Source organism: Phoenix dactylifera, chromosome 3 (assembly GCF_009389715.1).
Source record: "Phoenix dactylifera cultivar Barhee BC4 chromosome 3, palm_55x_up_171113_PBpolish2nd_filt_p, whole genome shotgun sequence".
NCBI lineage: Eukaryota > Viridiplantae > Streptophyta > Magnoliopsida > Arecales > Arecaceae > Phoenix > Phoenix dactylifera.
In genome coordinates, this window is record NC_052394.1 from 10,216,044 (window position 1) to 10,236,502 (window position 20,459).

The following is a 20,459-nucleotide window of genomic DNA, read 5'->3' on the forward strand; positions in this document are numbered from 1 at the left end:
CTGACCAATAAGAATGATCCAACATCGCAAATTCCATTTAACTTGTAAATGAAGTTTACTTTGTTTTATACAGTGAGAGCAAATGAGTTCTCGGGAACAATTTATATATATATATATATATATATATCTTAGTACAAACTCTTGATCATCCATTAATCTTGTTTGGTCTTCTGAATCTTCTTGTTCCATAGTAAAACAAAGGCCAATAGAGCAGCTTAAGTTTTCATTTTAATAGCCAAGAAGCAACTGGACTTGTGAACAAAGTTAAATTAGAGTCAACCAGAGGGGGACAAGCATTTAGTCACTATCCGTACAACAACCATGGGACCTTATAAATTGAACTGTAACCCCTGGCCATTCAAGTTAAATATAATATCATGCCATTTCCTGTTACTACGTTCAACTTTAAGTTTTGTAATTTGAAATGAATGTGTCACATCTCTTCCCACTAATAATTAAGCAGGCGCAAACGTATGGCTGCTCATGCTACAACGTTTGACCTATAGAATATATTAAATTTTTTCTAGATATTTGCTGCATAAAATCAGTCAGTAAAACTATAGCACTTAGAAAATTCTTAAATAATAAACGTTCATAATTAACCAAAAACAAAATCATCAGCCATTGACTTTTGTCTTGATCAAATATCAACCACAAAATTTTTATTTTTAACTAGAAGGGAAAATTTTCTAGGTCCTAGTTTTCCTGCTCTCAGTACCAAAATCCTTTTTGAGCTATTCGTCAACATTCGAAAAGAAAAGAAAAACAAAAGGTGAGATAACAGCACAATAACTCCTCTATATTTCTAGTTGGAGCAAGCATATACTACAGGAAAATCGGCCTTTTTCCGATGCTTTTTTCCCAACGCTAGGGATAAGCGTCGGGAAAAAATACAATACCGCCGACATTTGCCGACGCTTTAATTAAGCGTCAGTAATTCTTAAGAATAGCCGACACTCATAAGCGTCGTCGTAATCTTACAGAAAAAGCGTACGCTTTTTTAAAATGGGTAGAAATAGACGACGCTTATTAGTGTCGTTGTACTCACAGTCTAAGACGACGCTTATAAGCGTCGTCAAAAGTCAAATTAACAACCAAAACCAAGCGGCCGGCCCCCTTCTCCTCATTTTGCATTCCGACCGATCGATCAAGCCCTAGCTCCTCTCCTCCTCCCTTCTCTCCGACGACGAGCGAGCGGCCCTTGTCCTCTCCGGCGCCGAGCGACGTACGACGGCAAGCTCCTCTCCTCCTCCCTCCTCTCTGGCGCCGAGCGACCGTCCGCGTCCTCCTCTCCTCCTTCCTCCTCTGCGGCGCCGACCGGCCGACCCCATCTCCCTCCGCCTGAGAAAGAGATAATTCAAAAGATTTTTTGAGGCCAAGATAGATATGTCATTAAATTAATAGATAACTCAATTTTGGTAATCCACGCCAATCGACTTGGATTTTAGGGTTCTTTCCTGCATTGATGAATTGAGTAGATAAACTTTCCTTTTAGGGTTTGTGCATGCCAGATTTCAAAACTCACCCTCACATGCTAGGATGCTGTTCGCGTGTTATTATAAGGGTTCAAGGCATTTGATAGTTGGGATGTGTCATCTAATTACTAAACATGCATATTAGTACATGATAACATCTTAAAGGTCGTAAAGCGTAGATGAGTCTCAACATTGTGGAAGCAACTAAGGGATTGTGACAACAAAACAACCATTATTCTTGAAGTTTTAACTGATGAGGACATACTATAATATTGGTAAGGTTAACACTGAATTCAAGGGAAAATAATGTACACCAAAATGTGTGGTGCTGCTTGTACATTGAGTAAAGACAATGTCTCTATAAGGTGAGTAATGAGTACTGAGTATCATGAAAATAGATCACAGAGATGACTTCATTCAGAGTGCCCTGACTCCTGACTGATTGATAAACAGTGGATAAAGCAGGTATTATCTATATGGTCAATAAATTCGGCATGCCTGCGTCATCTTTGGTGTGTTTCAGTTCTTGTACTAATGATTCAGATATAGTGCTGTGTTATGGTGCAGTTCACCATGCACATAAAGTGATGACATTGAGATCCTTTCCAGACATTCGCCAAGCACCTGGTGAGGAATTGCTGGGGAAGACCGTCTTACTGTGGATGAAGTGAATGAAGAGGCTGAAATTACTGATTGCTGAGGTCTTATTTGAGACAATTGAACTTAATGTTATATCTGGAAAATATATTCCGTTCTGATATCTTTGACCATAATTTTGTTTGCGCCTCTTATTATTGCATCTGGACTTACATACAGGGGAGGAAGACAATAATGTTGTGGACCATACATAGTCCATGGTAAAATGTTGGTGAAGGTAGGTAGTGGAAGATGATCCATGACAGAGCTACTAAGCATTTTCTAATCATCAGGATGGTGTAACTTGATTTTAATTTCTCCCTTCATCCCATTTCTTTAAGTGCTATGCTAGCTATTCAGATGGATAAAAGGGGTTTTTATGATATCTCCATATTTATGCACTTATCTCTTTAATTCTTTGACATTTTGTTTCTTGAGGAGAATGGGGAAGGCAGCCATTGGAAAGCCAACTGAGCAACAGGTGAAGGTTTATTAAGTGCATATCATTGACTTAAAAATATTTAGTCTGTTGTAAAAATATTTTCAGTCTCCAAGGGGATGTCTAATTCTTTAAAAATCATTCTTTTCATAAATAAAGTTTTAATATTTTCATAGGTTTTTGGTTATTAACTTAGTATGTTGGTCAATATAATATCAAAATATCAGCCAGTATTTTCTATTTTATTTCTTAAGATTTCAATCGATATTTGAATTATCAATTAGTCAAATTAGCAGTTCATTCCGGAAATTAATAGTGTCTGGTTTCATTTCATTTTAGCCTCAAGAGAAGTCCATCTGCATTCTTTTGGTACAGCTCATCTCCTAAGACTAAAAAATTAGCGAAGTATGGCGCCATTTCATGGTTCAAACCTGTTAGCTCCACAAGATTTGTTAAATTTTCTTCTTCTTTTTCTTATAAAGAGAAATGGTTCCAACAAAGCATCTAATGTAGAAATGGAACAAAAGTCTATGTGGAAACGGGATTCTCAGAAACCTACAGCATGCCTCATCTTTAGTTGTATATTGGAGACTTGCTTTGTCCCCTATTCTGAATGCTCACTTTTAGGAACAGAAACAATAAAGATCAGCACATACAGTGTATTCTTCAGTGGATGAAAGGAGTGATACTTGCCTTACTTGTAAACAGGTATACATTATTCCCGCACTTATGAATTACATCTCTCTTTCTCTCTCGTGACAATTTTGACAGTTATGTGATTACTGATATGTTTCTTCTGTTTCATTAGGTAATGATTTTTGAGAAAATCATTTAGAAAGATTTATACTTGCTAATTTGCTTTAAAAAAATTATAGCATTAACAAGAATACTAGCACAAAGGTCAATATGAAGGAGAAGGCGAAACATTAATAAAATCTTTCATTCCTTTTAGCATCTATAACATCTGTTTCCAACCATTCTTTCTGAGAAATAAAAGCTCTTATGCAAGAATGAGTTGTGATTCAGAGTTGCATGAATTGTTAACATATCATGAGTAAACAATGGGTAGTGTATCGAGCAGCTCAGCATCAGAAACAATCTTACCAAAGAATTGGTGAGCACCGCAATCAATATTTAGATTTTATTTATTATTTAACTAATATTGCTTCTTTTTGTGCATACTAGGTAACAACATGCCGCGAGGAAAATGATTCAGAGATGTTGAGTTTCAGCACACAACTGTGGGATCTTCTTCCGATCAGTCCTTGCAGTCCCAGCAGCCCGACGAGTCCCAGCAGCACGAGTCCCATTCTCAGCACGAGTCTCAGTCTGAGCACGTGCCACCTGTTGATTGTCCAGACATGGATGACGTGCACATCCAAGGTAATTTGATTTATATTTTATATATTAATTTTTCTTACAATCTAATTATATTAAATCATTTGCCTTTAATGTTTTAATTAATGGATATTTTATTTTATTTTTATAGATGGACTGGGGAGAGTGAGGAGGACACGAGGACCCACTCGAGCACGGGACGTGTGGAGCCTACGTGAGGATGAGAAGATCGTGGTACATTGCAATGAACTGGGGCAGCCCATCAAGAGGGCTGCAAGCATTTTATCGACTTTTCTAGGATCGGTTGCGCGGAAGGGTCAGTTGTGTCCGCTCAACTATACGAAATGGAATGAAATGCTTCCTTCGTATAAGGTTGAGCTTCTTAAAGTTATTGAGGTAAAGAATTGAATTTGCTTACTATCACAATTTTATTTTTTAATTTAACATTGTTATAATATTCTTTAATTACTTTGGTGTAGAAAAAGTTTTTGCTTCCTAAAGAGAGTCATGATTGGGTGCTGAAGTCCGTCAACCGCAAGTGGAAAGAATAAAGGGTCAAGTTAAAGGCGGACTGGAAGCACGATGGTATGACAGAAGAGAAGGTTGCTCGTGTTTGTCCTCCTGATGTAATCCCTCATCAGTGGAGGGTGCTTGTCCACTATTGGTTTTCCGAAAAAGCTTAGGTTGTGTATATTTTTTCAATACCTTAGATTGTTTTTGCTAATAATTTAGATTACAAATTTATATTGTTTATTTTTTTTTTGGGAAGACATATTCCAACATAGGTAGAGCTGCACGAGCCTCTCAGACTGTTCCTCATATTTCAGGCTCGATGAGTTATGCTCGACGTAAAGCTGAATTCGTAAGTTTTTTTGCAACTCTTTAAAATCATTTTAAACTGTTCTATCATATAGCATGTATCATGATAACTAGCTTGCCAATATACATTTTGTTATAGATGGATGATAATGGGAGGGAGCCTGGTACGGTGGAGTTTTATAAGATGACTCACACCCATAGAGATGGCAGTTTTGTTCGGGAGGAGTCAAGAGATATAGTTGTATGTATTCATCTTTGACTCTTTCAATGATATTTTTATTAGTTCTATTATTGGCATGCATTAATATGACTTTTTCTTTTGAGAGATATAGGACAAGGCAACAACTCTTATTTCAGAGCGCGTCGGGAGTCATCATCATCCGACGCGACCAGTCATGTCGAAGCTCAGGTGCTCGCTGAATTACTGGGCCCGGAGCGTTATGGTAGAGTGAGGGGTTATGGCGTTGGAGTTACCCCCACTCAGTTGTCTGCGGTGGGCATGTATAAAAGAAATGCTGGAGAAGGCAGTACCAATGCAGAAGTTAGTAAACTTCAGGCAACAATTGAAGATATGAAGGATCGCCATCAGGCAGAGTTGGCGGAGTTGAAGCAAAACCAACAAACTTTGCAGTCTCAGCTTGAGCATATTTCATCTATGTTACAACGATTTCTCCCTCCTCAGGTAAATAACTATATATATTTGATGATTTTACATAATTATTACTTATTTTGCATGAGTTAATGATTTTCATATTCCTAACTTCTAATATTTTTCTTTTTTTGTTTGTAGATTTCTGATACTTCAATAGCTCGTAGAGATGATGATGGTGCTGAATCCGGTCCCTGATACGTTTTAGACTGTTATTTAAGAAGTTTTATATGTATCTTTCTTATATTTTTTAAAGTACATTGTAATTCTAAACTTATTATGTAAATTTAATCATATATGACAATATGAATGTTTTGAATGATCTGAATATTTATTTTGATGTAAATGTAATGCAGGTTCATATTGCTATAATATGTTTTTTAATATGCTTTTGTTTTTCTTTTTTTAAAAAAAAATTCACTCCCGACGCTTTAAAGCGTCGTTAAAAACCCCCTTTGGCACGGGCTGGCACGCCATCGCCGACGCTTACAAAGCGTCGGTAAAAATCCCTTTAGGCGACGCTATATAAGCGTCGTTATAGCGTCGGTAAAAATACATTTACCGATGCTTTATAGCATCGGCGAAAACCCAGAGTTGGGCTTCCTTTGGGCTTTCCTAACGCTTTAAAGCGTCGGCGAATGTGTTTTTGCCGACGCTTACATTAGCGTCGGGAAAGCCCAGTTTTTTCCGACGCTTTCTCTTAGCGTCGGCAAAAATATTTGCCACTCCGGTATCGCCAACGCTTTTGCGACGCTTCTGTTTGTGTTGCGGAAACTTTAGCCGACGCTTATAAGCGTCGGTAAAGATTACAAAAAGCGCCGGAAAAGATAAGTTTTCTTGTAGTGATATAACTAAATAAAATGATATTCATAAATACAAATATTATAATAGAAACTAATCTAGTAAATTCTCAAGAAGGAAATCTACAACCGACAAATAGATTTTTAACAATTTAGATATTTCACCTTCAAAATCTTGGAATAAAAAAAAACTTTTAAATTTATCCCATTGAGAAAACCCCTTTTATAAAACTTTAAGTAAAGTAATAACATATTTTTATCCTTTTCAATCTTTGCAACTACGACCTACCCCATGGCAAGGCCATAAGAGACTAGCTCTTGAATACAATAGCATGCTATCAATCCATATATGCTAACGTTTCGCTCTAACAGGCTGGACCTAAAAGAAAACTAGCTCTGAATCACATAGGAGATATATCTGTTAATAGCATGTGTAAACGATTGCCTTGACTAGCTAGGCTAAAAAAAAATAATTTTTGAATATAAAATACACCATCGATCAGTCTATTCCAGCAATCGCCCTACTGGCTAGGCCTGAAAGGAAAGCAGATCATGAATATATATGATCATAGTCAAACTAGAGAGCAAACATCACATCCATTTCAGTTAATTGTTCTTAGTCATATAGTAAAAATAATTTCTTCAAATGTCTATCCATTTTCAAACAAGGTTTGGCATCTCTTTCAAATAATTCCAATGTGCAATTTAAATACTCATGCCCATGATCATGCTCAAGTGGCACATTACATGCCATATCAATCAAACATTTTTCTTGAAGTACATTTTCATCATGGAAATCCAACAAGCATACACAATGTTGTCTTCTATACTTGATCCATGTTTTGAAATTCATTTCTTTTCATGAATTGTAAATATATATTTTTTAAACAACTATGTACTAAATACAATACAAAATATACATATGCAGATCAAGGTATTAGCTATAAGATAGATTGTATAAATAAAACATGAATGTATTTGTAAAGCTCTAGATAGAGATATATGCTTACAGATCCGGTTACAAAATATAGAAATTCTTCCAACAATGCTCTGTATGATCTAGACAAAATATATAGATGATTAGATTTTCTAAAAAGATCTAAAGTAACCATAAATTTCACTTTAAATCCGAGTATATGAAGGGTCCACCTAATTTGGAGAACCCACCCAAGGCTTGACAACCCATGATTCTTTCATATCAGGGGTTGTGACTACAGATCTAATGACTAGTAATTAAGATCTAGATGTGCACCACCAAGCTCAATCTAGCCTCCAGGAATACCATCAATCCCTAATTCAAAAATAGAGGGAGGGTCAAGGTTATCTCGGGTGTAGGGCTTGTCCCTTGAGCCTGATATGCCTCCAAGATCAGGTATATTTGCCTCCTATTGATTGCAAGAGTGACAAGCCTCGTTGGAGAGAGAAACAAAAGGATAATGGGAGAGGCTAAGTATGACACACACACACACACAGAGAGAGAGAGAGAGAGAGAGAGAGAGAGAGAGAGAGAAGAGAGGGTGGTTTAGAGATGGAGAGAGACCAATGAACTAGAGATTCCAAGAGAGAGAGGGAAAGAGAGAGAAAGGGAGAGTGACTATGAGCATCGAGTAGTGCGCAGGAAGTCGTTGGTGAGTTGGTAAAAAGAACTTCATTAGAAATGAAAAAAATAAGGATAAAGCTATACAATATTATCTAACATCATAATATCACATCAACATCAATATAAAATATAAATATCCACAATCTAGTGGCCAATATTATCATCCACCAAAAATAAGAATATTACTGATAAGATAAAATTGTGCATAATCCCATGTCATTAACTTTAGAAGAAAGATGTTGATAATTGTATAACATAATTCACTTCTTATTCTCCTCTTCTTTAATTAGCATTTTATCTTTGGCTAGGGCATGAGATAATTTGAGTGGCTTTGGTCGACCTATTTGAGCAGTTGATTGTTTAGACTATTCCAATTAAAAATCAGTCCAGTTTGGAAAGGAACAAAATCACCTACTTTGTGCTCGTAGTGTACCAGCCACTATGGTGGGTTTTTGCCCAATAGCAATCGCTTCATACCATGTAATGCTATCTTGATACTTTAGGAATACATTTTCAGACCAAAATCCATAGTGGCTGATTTTTACAAGAATGTACCTAATAACCTATTGTCATCCTTGTTTATAGTCCATTAAAATCTCTTTTAAAAAATTCAAAAAAACTGCTAAATGGAATGTTACTCTATTTTAGCTCTTCCTTTCTCTATTTCTTTGAGATAGAATTGAAAAGAATTCTGTCAGCCAAAACAGGGAATATATCTATAATCTAATGTAAATGCTAAACTGTTTAAATTCCGTGTTGTTCCACACATGCATTGTCCAACGACTATCTTTTAGCCAAGTGAAGACTGCATCTGGTTATAATTATGGTCAAACCTAAACCCCATTTCTGAAGTCTGAACTCAAACCCGAATATAATTTACAATGCTTCAACTTTATCTAATAGTAGGTCTAAGTATAAATGATATTGATCAAGTTTTAGGTTCTTCGCTACTTTTGACTCTTATCTTGATGGTGAAGTGAGAAGACAAGGACTGATTACTGAAAGAGTGAGAGAGAAGGGATCAAGGAAGGGGAGGGAGAGAGAGAGAGGGTGACTGTTGATTCCCGTCCTTCCATCCATGACATAAAGGCCCACAAGAAATGTCATTGCCATAGTAGAAAATTTGGAATATTTTCATATATTTGTTTGTTAAGATAAGTAAGAGAGAAGAAATATTAAAATATTACATCTATAGACATACATAAAACAACTCAATCCATGGATTCGATTCAAACCTATGTCCAACATCAACTTAATAAAATTTTAAGTCTAATTTTATTTTTTTGGTATTATTTCATGTCTGATTTTGGACACCAACCTAACTCAATAGCTTGATAGATGTATTTTACATTCCCAAGCCTCACATTTCACATTGGTTTTGGGCCAGGTTTGTATTATACTAAGAACATCCATTGCTATCTCTCCTCTAGACAATCATCCATAAATATTTTCTTCTAATTATTAAATATACTTGAATATTCAAAGCTACTACAAATAGTCTTGGTTGATATGACTGATACTATCCATCAACTTTCTTTATCTCTCTCGGTTTTTCATGTTATGTCAACTTTCATCATCCTCTGAGGCCCAATTTAGCATTTTTTAGGGGCTAAAAAGCACTTCTCAGAGGATTAAAGATTCTTTTGCATCATTTTGAGATGTTTGGTAAAAATTTTAAACAATTTTCTACTTACTCAAAGCACTAAAAAAAGTCGTCAAGAAAAAAGCTCCATTCGGAGCTTTTGTGCAAAAGATCTAATTTAGATATGTCGAGAAAGTATTCTTATGTTAATAAAATTTTTTGTAGAGATGAAATACCCATGATAATAATATAATACTATAACAAAATATTATTATCATATTATTTGAAAATAATAATATCAGATGTGTTGTATTATTTAGATTAAAATATTAAAATAAAAAATTTATAAATTAAGAAGACTTTATGATAATAGTTTTTGATAGTATAAATAGTTAGATAACTGAAACCACGATGCAATATCTTTTATTGTTATTTTAAATAATAAAGGCACTTTTTCACAAATATTGCAGTTTCGAAGAACGTCAAAAATATAATTAGTAAACTGCAAACAACTTTTTGTTAAAAAATTCTATTAGCAAAAACATTACTAGCTAAGGCTCTACCGACAAAAACCTTACGAGCTAAAGTACATGCATTTTTTATGGATTCAAGTGAAAATTATTAAGATTTTTCTCATTAAAATCAACCATCTTCTATAAGTTGGCATAAGTGCAGATCCTTTATACCTAAGAATCTTGTGCCCCAACATATGTCCAATACTTGATTGGTGCACTCGTTGTGGGCTGCAGGCTACATGTGTGACTTTATAGGCCTCCAATTGATACCGAGCACGAGTCCTGAGATGCACAATAATAACCTACCTAACGCATATTGGCATGCACATGACGTTCAGTCACTAAGAATTCGCTTTATTGTATATAGGTCCAAATTGTTTAGCTTATTGAAATCTGTCATGCATCCTAACACTACACAAAAAAAGAACATTACCGACTCTTATTTGCCGACGCTTATTCCAAGCGTCGGCAAAAAAATTTTCCCGTCAACATTTGCGGACGCTTTTAAAAAGCGTCGGCTAATGACGACGCTTAAAAGCGTCGTCGAAACTTTTAACGACGCTTTTTAGCGTCGTTAAATAACGACGCTTAAAAGCGTCGTCGGAAGCCAAAACATCACCTCATCTTAGTCCCACATCGGTGGATCTGAAAAAAAAAACTGTTTATATAGCCAAACCCAACCACTCTGCGCGGATGGAATGAAGGTACCGATCGGGGAGATTGTTTGTATTTCTGAATGGAGGAGAAGATGTAGACCGCAAATGGTAATTTTTTTTTTTGCAAATGGGAATTCGCGACGCTTTAAAAGCGTCGGGAGTTCGCGACGCTTTAAAGCGTCGGGAAAGAGCGACGCTTTAAAGCGTCGTGAAATTGGAATTAGCGACGCTTTTAAAAGCGTCGGAAAATATTTTTTCCACTGTAGCATAGGCGATGCTTTACCGACGCTTTGGAAAGCGTCGGGATGGTTTCTACCGACGCTTTTAAGCATCGCTAATAGCCAAAAAAAGCGTCGCTAATGTCCAAGTTTCTTGTTGTGTAATAGTAAAATATATAAATTTAAAATAACGCTATGGGCGTGAAGTTGGTACCAAGAAAAAGTTCTTTAGATTAGATACCAAGGTGCCATGTGATGGGGGGCAAAATGGATCGTTTTGCTCAGAATAAGGGATCATCCGATTCCAGCCAGCCAGACTTCGACACCGACCAGGCCAGACCTCGATTCTGTTAAGAGCCAATCTGATCTTGGACTTCGTCGAAAGCTCGGCCGACCTCGGCCGAATCTCTCTATTGCTACGACCTATAGCAACCTCTTCTAATGTTTATAATGACGTCTTAGGCCCGAGTTCGGGGCGCCCTGCTGCGTTGCCGGCGAGCCAAAGAGCTTCTTCGACTGCACTATACGACGACACGCCCCAGCAGAGCTCGGGGCGCCTTTATATTCGCCGATACGACCCCACCCGAGCTCGGGGTGCCTTTATATTCGCCAACACACCCCGATCCAAGCTCGGGGCATCTTTATATTCGCCAACACGCCTCGACCCGAGCTCGAGGCGCCATTGATATTCGATGACATACCTTGGCCAAGTTCGGGACGCCCTATCCAACAACGTACCCCGACCCACGAGCTCAAGGCACCCTACCGAGCAGACTTTAGAATCGGAGAGGCTAGGCCGACCTCAGCACCCGCCAAGCCGACCTCACTAAATATATGCGCGACCTCTCGAGCGAGCTTGACCTCAACACTCACTGGGCTGACCTCACCGAGTATATGATGCGACCTCTCATCGAGCTTGATCTCGCCCACGTCCGCATCCACACACACGCCTATGCTCGCATATGTGGCCGTACATTACAACTTTATCGCGCCATGCTTTGCTTGGTGACCAACGACAATCAAGGACGACGCCATGCTGCCCCAGCCATACCCTGCCACATCTACCAACATCTTACCGTTCATAAAAACGCCCTACACCGTGCGCCTCAAGCAAGCTCTAGCTGCGCGCCATCTGGCTAAAAGCCATCTCCTCCCATGATAAGGATGGGTCATACCTCGCCACCTAGGCACTTCTACGGGGACTATAAATAGCCCCATTAGGTAACACCTATGGAACTTTTTTGATCAACTAAGATCCACTCTAATTTGAGCATCGGAGGGCCCTCACCGGAATCACTAGTGAGACTTTGTGTAGGTACGCCGTCGCACGGAAGATGGCTCTTCTTTCTCCACTCCGGCAGGCAGCTTCCTTGTTTCTCCCGGTGTGGCCACCTTCGAGCCAAATTTGAACCACAACACCATGTTGTTGGGTTTTGACCCACATGACCACATCGTGGTCAGTTACGATTCCGTGAGAAGTGGAAGCATTATCCTTGATGGTAGGATAACATAACGGGTCTCACCCTCTGCCTAGCAAGCGAACAGAAAATTGGACTCCATCTCCTGAGTGTTCGAACAGGGGCCAAGAGGGAGATACGAACTTAGGACTTGATCATCCAGAAAACAAAGGAAGCTTTGATCGTTCAGTCTATCATGGATCCAGGTATGCTTCCTTTCAAGATTGGTTCTATTATGATCCTATTTAAGATGGTTTTTATCATGTGGTATCAGAGCCTGGTTCATCCTAGAACCAGATCACAGTAAAGGGGAGAACCAGATCATGGTAAAAGACCCATTTTTGACAGTCCATGGATAGTCCTCCACGGCCGCAGGGACTTGGCAATGGGATGGTCCGACCCTGTGATGGCCGGCAAAACAACCCCAATGCCGGATCAGCCATGGCTTCCATCCCATCCAAATGCCGGATCGGGCCGGATTCATGGATTTGAGAAACAACCCCAAAAGGGGAAGAATGACCCTGCTGACGCCGGATCTGGCCGGCATATGCCGCCATGAGCCATCAGAGGATCCGGCGTAGTGATGCGGGATGAATGCGAGGGATTTAAACATAAGGATTATCAGTAAGTTATGTTGATTAACTAGCCTAATAGCAGCAGAAAATTCAGTCACATATGGGATAAGAAAACATTAACATGAGCATAGTAATTTCAAGACTAGTTACCCGCATGTACTAATTCATTTAGGACTTAGAAGAATGGACCGTTGTGGTTGAGAAACCACTTGATTAGGACACTTCCTTCAATAAATCAGACCTAGAGTTGAGGTTTACCAAACATTGAACTTCTGAAATTTTTTTGGAGGAGGATCCTTGATCTCACTCTCGAAGGTTGATGATTGGATGACCAAGCTTCATCTTCCGTTGCAACAGGGCCCTTTTGCTATTGGTTTGGAAGGATAATTGACCCAATGACATGGAGTACTTTAAGGACCTGCAAAGAAATAGGGATTAGAACTTTGGCGTGAGAGGGGAATGGAAATCACAAAAGAAAAAGGAGGCGAGAGGAGGTAGGGCAGCGGTGGATGTGGTAGTGGCTTTAGGGCCTCACGCCCAACTTGGAACAAGGGCCTCACGCCCAACCTTCTCTCAAGGTGACAAAGCAAGATTGCTAAGGAAGAAAGAAGCACTTTTTATTCATTCATCAATTGAAATTACAAGATATCATGAGGAGGTATTTATAGACTTTCCTCATGATTTGAAATTTAAACACATAATGAATGGCGCTCCACATTTGAAGGCTTGGTTGCTAGAGAAAAGGAAAGAAAGTTGGCCGGCTTTAAGGGGGAGGATTTGAAAAGTTGTTGGCTCCCATTTGAAATTTTCTTGCATTTAAATTGTGGCCGACCTCTTGGACTTTGAATTTGGGTGACGTGTCAACTTGTATGAGGTGGCATGGTGATTGGTTCTTCTGATGAGGTGGCATGACGTTGCATTGGTTTCTTTGATGAGATGATGTGGTCGGCTCCTTATGCTTGACTTCATCCTGGTTGGCGTGCTTCCATTGGTTGGAGTGGTGGTGAGGTGGCCAGCTGATGTTGATGTGGATGCCGAGGTGGTGCTCCAAGGGTGTGCAAAGGTGGTGGTAGAAACATGCAACATGTCCTGACTTGGCTTGCTTTCTGACTTATTGAGGCTTGCTTTCTGACTTATTGAATTTATTTACAGGACTCGATCAAAGCCACAGTGACCTTGAGTTAATTGATTGGAGTCTTTTCTGGATTCTGGTGCCCGCACCACGTAGCCGCCGGCCATGGTCTGCCTCCCACCCTTTTTTTTTTAAAAAAAAAAGATAAAACTCACCGGAGTCAGTGCGGGTGGTTCGACCGCCCGGGTGACGCCGTCGGGCGGCGTTTCGTCCGGCACCGGGCCCATCCCGGTGGCGCCGTCGGGCGGCACTTCGTCCGGCAGCATGATCGCCGCCCGCTGCTCCTAAGAGCCGACGGGTTGGGTTCGGCGGAACCCCAACCCGCCGGCGTTGCCCTGCTGGCGTGCGACCGCCGGTGGGCTCGCCATCGGGCGGCGAGTCCACCGGAAGGAGGCGGCGCGCTCGTCGCCCGGCGACCGGAGGCTGGCGGGCTGGGTTTCAGCGGAACCCTAGCCCGCCGCTAAAAGAGGAGGAAGACGGGTCGATCCCGACCCGTCTTCAGTTCTTTTAAAAAAAAAAAATATTAATTTATTCATAACGGGTCCGGGTTTTGAGTTTTAACCCGAACCCGTAATTGGTAACCCGTCTGCATTTAAAAAAGGGCATAACGGGCATAACGGGTTCGGGTTTTTGGGTTTCGATCCGAAACCCGAGTTCGTTTGGCCAATAAAAAGGAAATTTTTGGTTAAACCCCTCTGCATAGTTTATTTGTGCAAACAGTCCTTCCAGGGCTGTTAGAAGGACGAATAATTTTCATTTCAGTCCCTGTTAAATGTTAAACTTATGCATACAGTCCTTCCAGGGCTGTTAAAAAAAGAAATGTTTCTGTTAAATCCCTGTGAAATATTTTATTTATAGTGAAGTCCTTAGAGGGCTGTTAAAAGATGAAATTGTTTCTGTTAAGCCCCTGTAAAACATTTTATTTATGCTGACATCCTTCCAAGGCTATAAGAAACAAAATATTTTGATTTAGTCCCTGTAAAGCATATCACTTATTTAGAGATCCTCAAAATATGTTAATTTAGTCCCTATAAAACATATTATTTATGCAGAGGTCCTTGTAGGGTAATGTGATAAAAAATTTTATCATTTATTTTACATTTTAGTATACTTGATAGCATGATATGACATATGTACTGATTGTGTAGATTAGTAAAATATTAAATACATGTTTTATTTTAATTTGTCATATTATGAATTGTCAATTATGTGCAATGTCATTATTTTAATTTGATGTCTATATTATGAAATAGTTTGGTAGTTGCCAAAGTAACCCAACTAGAATGTTTAATAGACATCAAGTCATCAAATACTCTAATCCCAGGTATTAAGATAATGACTTTGCAAATTATGACTTACAGTTTTTCAATCATGAGATATTATGGATTGGCCCAAAGGTGCACCACTTTCAAATGATTGATTTGCTGAGTTAGGATAATTAATGAGTATCCTTGATTTAATAGGTATTGGATGCTCAAAGGCAACAGACCTATTTGAATTTTGGACCTATATCATTAATTATTCCTAGGTGAATTGGGAATCACCATAATAGTAATTTAGTATTTCATGATTACTACCCAAAGGTGTATTATGGTAATACTGTTTATGTTATTCATCATTATTGCTAACTCAAAGTGTTAATGTTGTAAGCATTTTCTTATTGTTAATTTTCTTATTGCAGTATCTATTCCTATTTCGCTTCATTCGCAAGCTTCATCTGTTACGATCTTTAATAGAACTAATTTCTCAGAGTGGAATGAACAAGTCCAGTTTCACCTAGGTGTTCTGGATCTTGATTTAGCACTCCGATCTGAAAAACCGGCTGATATTACTGATTTGAGCAGCTCGGAAGAAAGGTCTTTTTATAAGACTTGGAAAAGATCGAACAGATTGAGCATTATGTTTATGCGGATGAGTATAGCGAACAATATCAAGTCAACGCTTCCTGAATGTGACAGTGCTCAAGCATTATTGAAAACTATGGAAGAACGTTTCCGATCTGCTGATAAGTCTCTGGCTGGGACATTAATGGCTAAACTTACCACCATGAAATTTGATGGTACTTGTGGGATGCATGAGCATATCCTTGAAATGAGAAATGTAGCTGCTAAGCTGAAGGCTCTTGGGATGGATGTGAATGAATCCTTTTTAGTTCAATTTATTTTGAACTCCTTGCCTCCTCAATTTGGATCATTTCAAATTCACTATAACACTATTAAGGATAAGTGGAATGTGAATGAATTGACCAGTATGCTTGTTCAAGAGGAGACAAGACTTAAGCAACAAGGATATCATTCTGTCAATCTTGTAAGTCATGGAGCCAAGAAGAAATGGAAGAAGCCAAGAAAGGGCATGAAGAGTGGACCATCCAAGGGTAAAGAGCCTCATCATGATACCGAGGTTCATAAGAAGAAACAAAACAAAGATAGATGCCATTTCTGCAAAAAATTGGGACATTATCAGAAGGACTGCCATAAACGCAAGGCATGGTTTGAAAAGAAAGGTAAGCCTTTGGCTTATGTATGTTTTGAATCAAACCTTACTGAAGTTCCTTCTAATACTTGGTGGTTTGACTTAGGTTCTAATGTTCATGTTTCAAATACGATGTAGGGATTCCTTACAACCCAGATGCAAGATCCAAATGAGAGTTTTATCGTTTTGGGGAATGGGGTTAGAGTTCCTATAACAGCTGTTGGAACCTATCGTTTGCTTTTAAATACTGGTTGTCATTTAGATTTGCTTCAGACTCTTTATGTTCCTTCTATTTCTAGAAATTTAATTTCTGTTTCTAAACTTAATGTTGAAGGATATTTCTTTAAAATTGGGAATGCTAGTTTGCGTCTTTTCAAAGACAATCTCTTCATTGGTTCTGGTGTCTTGTGTGATGGTTTATATAAAGTAAATCTTGATAATCATTTTGCTGAAACTCTTATGACCTTGCATCGTAATATTAGAATTAAACGAAACATGATAAATGAAAGATCTTCTAACTTGTGGCATAAAAGATTGGGTCATATATCCAAAGAAAGATTAGAGAGATTAGTAAAGGATGGGATTTTGTTAAACTTAGACTTTACTGATCTCGGTATGTGTGTAGACTGCATTAAGGGAAAGCAAACCAAACACACAAAGAAAGTTGCCACAAGAAGTGAAGAACTTCTTGAAATTATCCATACAGACATTTGTGGGCCTTTTGACTCTCCATCATTTGGTGGAGAGAAGTATTTTATCACCTTTATTGATGATTTTTCACGTTATGGTTATGTCTATTTGTTGCATGAAAAATCTCAGGCAGTGGATGTCCTAGAGGTATACATTACTGAGGTTGAAAGACAATTAGATAGAAAGGTGAAAATTGTCAGGTCTGATAGAGGTGGTGAATATTATGGTAGGTATGATGAAACAGGACAACACCCTGGCCCATTTGCTAAACTCTTAGAAAAGCATGGCATACGTGCTCAATACACTATGCCGGGAACGCCACAGCAGAATGGAGTAGCTGAAAGGCGTAATCGTACACTTATGGATATGGTTAGGAGTATGTTAAGTAATTTTTCGTTACCCATATCGTTGTGGATGGAAGCCCTTAAGACCGCTGTATACATATTAAACCGGGTTCCTAGTAAGGCAGTTCCAAAAACTCCTTTTGAGTTATGGACAGGAAGGAAACCGAGTTTAAGACACCTGCATGTTTGGGGTTGTCCGGCGGAGGCCAGAATTTATAATCCACATGAAAAAAAATTGGATTTTAGAACGATTAGTGGATACTTTATAGGTTATCCCGAAAAATCCAAAGGGTATAGGATTTACTGTCCTAACCATAGTACGAGAATTATAGAGACCGGTAATGTCAAATTCATTGAGAATGGTGAAACCAGTGGGAGTGATAAACCACAAAATGTGAAAATTCAAGAAGTTAGGGTGCAAGTCCCTTTACCCATGACTTCTAAGAAAATTGTTGTTCCTACAGTTGTCACACAGTTTAATAACAATGAACAACAAATTAATGATCAAACACTCCATAATGAAGTTATCACCACTGAACAAGTTGTAGAAGAACCACAAGGGATGACATTAAGGAGATCTCAAAGAGAAAGAAGATCTGCCATTCCAAATGATTATATGGTTTATCTACAAGAATTTGATTTTGATATAGGGACAAGAAAAGATCTGGTTTCTTTTAAACAAGCCATAGAAAGTATTGATTCGACTAAATGGATTGATGCCATGAAAGATGAGTTAAAATCAATGGATCAGAATGAAGTCTGGGATGTCGTTGATTTGCCCGAAGGTTGTAAGACAGTTGGGTGTAAGTGGGTCTTTAAGACCAAGCTCGACTCAAAGGGACATAAAGCCAGACTGGTGGCCAAGGGTTTCACTCAGAAAGGAGGCATTGATTATAAAGAGACCTTTTCTCCTGTATCTAAAAAGGACTCATTTAGAATTATTATGGCTTTGGTTGCACATTATGATTTAGAGTTGCACCAAATGGATGTAAAAACTGTTTTTCTAAATGGGAGTTTAGATGAAGAAGTCTATATGGACCAGCCCGAAGGTTTCCCATTAAAGGAAAAAGAACACATGGTTTGCAAATTAAAGAAGTCAATATATGGTCTTAAACAAGCTTCCCGACAATGGTATCGCAAGTTCAATGATACCATCACTTCCTTCGGTTTTAAGGAAAACACTGTTGATCGGTGTATATACCTGAAGGTCAGTGGAAGCAAGTTTATCTTTTTGGTCCTATATGTTGATGATATATTGCTTGCCAGTAGTGATCTTGGCTTATTGTATGAAACTAAGGTTTTTCTCTCAAAGAACTTTGAAATGAAAGATATGAATGAGGCAACCTACGTGATAGGCATTGAAATATTTCGTGATCGATCACGTGGATTGTTAGGGTTGTCTCAAAAGGCATATATAGACAGAGTTCTAGAGAGATTTGGTATGGAGAATTGTTCAGCCAGTGTTGTTCCAATTCAGAAAGGGGATAAATTTAGTCTCATGCAATGCCCACAGAATGAATTGGAACGTAAGCAGATGGAAAATATACCTTATGCTTCTGCAGTTGGTAGCTTGATGTACGTTCAGACCTGTACCAGACCGGACATCAGTTTTGCAGTTGGAATGCTAGGAAGATACCAAAGTAATCCAGGGATAGATCACTGGAAAGCTGCAAAGAAGGTGATGAGATACTTGCAAGGAACAAAGAATTACATGCTTACATATAGAAAGTCAGATAGCCTTGAGGTGATTGGCTATTCGGATTCAGACTTTGCTGGATGTGTGGATAGTAGAAAGTCAACGTTTGGCTATTTGTTCCTATTAGCTGGAGGAGCAATCTCATGGAAAAGTGCCAAACAGACAAGCACTGCTTTGTCCACCATGGAAGCAGAATTTGTGGCATGCTTTGAGGCCACGGTTCATAGTTTGTGGCTGCGTAACTTTATCTCGGGACTTGGGATTGTCGACTCTATTGCCAGGCCGCTGAGAATCTTTTGTGACAATACTGCAGCCGTCCATTTTTCCAGAAACGACAAATATTCTAATGGTGCCAAGCACATTGAGCTTAAATATTTTGTTGTCAAGGAGGAAGTTCAGAAACAAAATGTGTCTATAGAAAATATGAGGACAGAGCTCATGATTGCAGATCCTTTGACAAAAGGTTTACAACCGAAGACTTTTAAAGAGCATGTTGAAAGAATGGGTCTTAGTTGTAATCCATGATATTTGTTGAGGATTGTATTATGTTTATTTCTTTGACACTTGGATATAATTGATTATGTTTCTGTTTTTCCTGTTCTTCAAATATATGTACATGTCTGGGTTTGAATGTATGATTACAGGAATTGTCTCTGACAAAGACATAATGTTTGACCATTAAAGATACTTCTCATTTATGGACTATGGTTAAATAATTTGCTAGTGTTGTAGTACTTGGAAGGAACTATGTCATTATATTGATGTGGAACCGCCTTGACTCGCATTAGTAAGTTGTTTAATTATGGTATTATGATGACCCAACTGACTATGGATTAGAATGATGCGCGCCTAATGTTTATATCATTTCTAACCAAAGTATGGTCATATGGGCCAAGTGGGAGAATGTTGGGTTTTGACCCACATGACCACATCGTGGTCAGTTACGATTCCGTGAGAAGTGGAAGCATTATCCTTGATGGTAGGATAACATAACGGGTCTCACCCTCTGCCTAGCAAGCGAACAGAAAATTGGACTCCATCTCCTGAGTGTTCGAACAGGGGCCAAGAGGGAGATACGAACTTAGGACTTGATCATCCAGAAAACAAAGGAAGCTTTGATCGTTCAGTCTATCATGGATCCAGGTATGCTTCCTTTCAAGATTGGTTCTATTATGATCCTATTTAAGATGGTTTTTATCACATGTATTATAGATTGGATGATATGACCTTTTTATCATTTAATGAGGGATGGGATTTGAGCTTTAGAGGGTATGGATCCTCAATTCCGCCGCGTTACTCGATACCCCAGGGCAACTTGAGGTTTGGCAAAGGTGGAAGGAGAGGATGGATAACTAGGGTGAGTTAG

The 20,459-nt window shown here is 38.7% G+C and overlaps 1 protein-coding gene and 1 long non-coding RNA gene across 3 annotated transcripts; one reads left to right on the plus strand and one right to left on the minus strand.

Moving 5' to 3' along the window:
• Positions 1 to 716: 716 nt before the first annotated feature.
• LOC120110230 lies at positions 717 to 14,322 on the minus strand. Of its 2 annotated transcripts, none has more exons than XM_039124589.1 (2): positions 14,047 to 14,322; positions 717 to 1,341 (listed from the first exon to the last, which is right to left on the minus strand). In XM_039124589.1, exons 1-2 carry the CDS (start codon positions 14,155 to 14,157, stop codon positions 1,045 to 1,047), a joined length of 408 nt encoding a protein of 135 aa, XP_038980517.1. In that variant the 5' UTR covers positions 14,158 to 14,322; the 3' UTR covers positions 717 to 1,044. The 2 variants fall into 2 exon arrangements, 1 of the variants encoding a protein (XP_038980517.1); XR_005511006.1 differs by lacking the exon at positions 717 to 1,341 and adding an exon at positions 3,101 to 3,894.
• On the plus strand, positions 1,340 to 2,940 carry LOC120110231. The gene is made up of 2 exons (XR_005511007.1): positions 1,340 to 2,349; positions 2,553 to 2,940. It is a non-coding gene; the product is annotated as an uncharacterized LOC120110231 (long non-coding RNA).
• Positions 14,323 to 20,459: the final 6,137 nt, after the last annotated feature.

Bases quoted from the DNA above. Each gene is read 5' to 3' on its own strand.
- LOC120110230 (XM_039124589.1), bottom strand. From the start codon at position 14,157: ATGCTGCCGGACGAAGTGCCGCCCGACGGCGCCACCGGGATGGGCCCG. The intron at 1,342-14,046 runs GTGAGTTTTATC...TCTCTTTCTCAG, and splicing joins AACCACCCGCACTGACTCCG to GCGGAGGGAGATGGGGTCGG.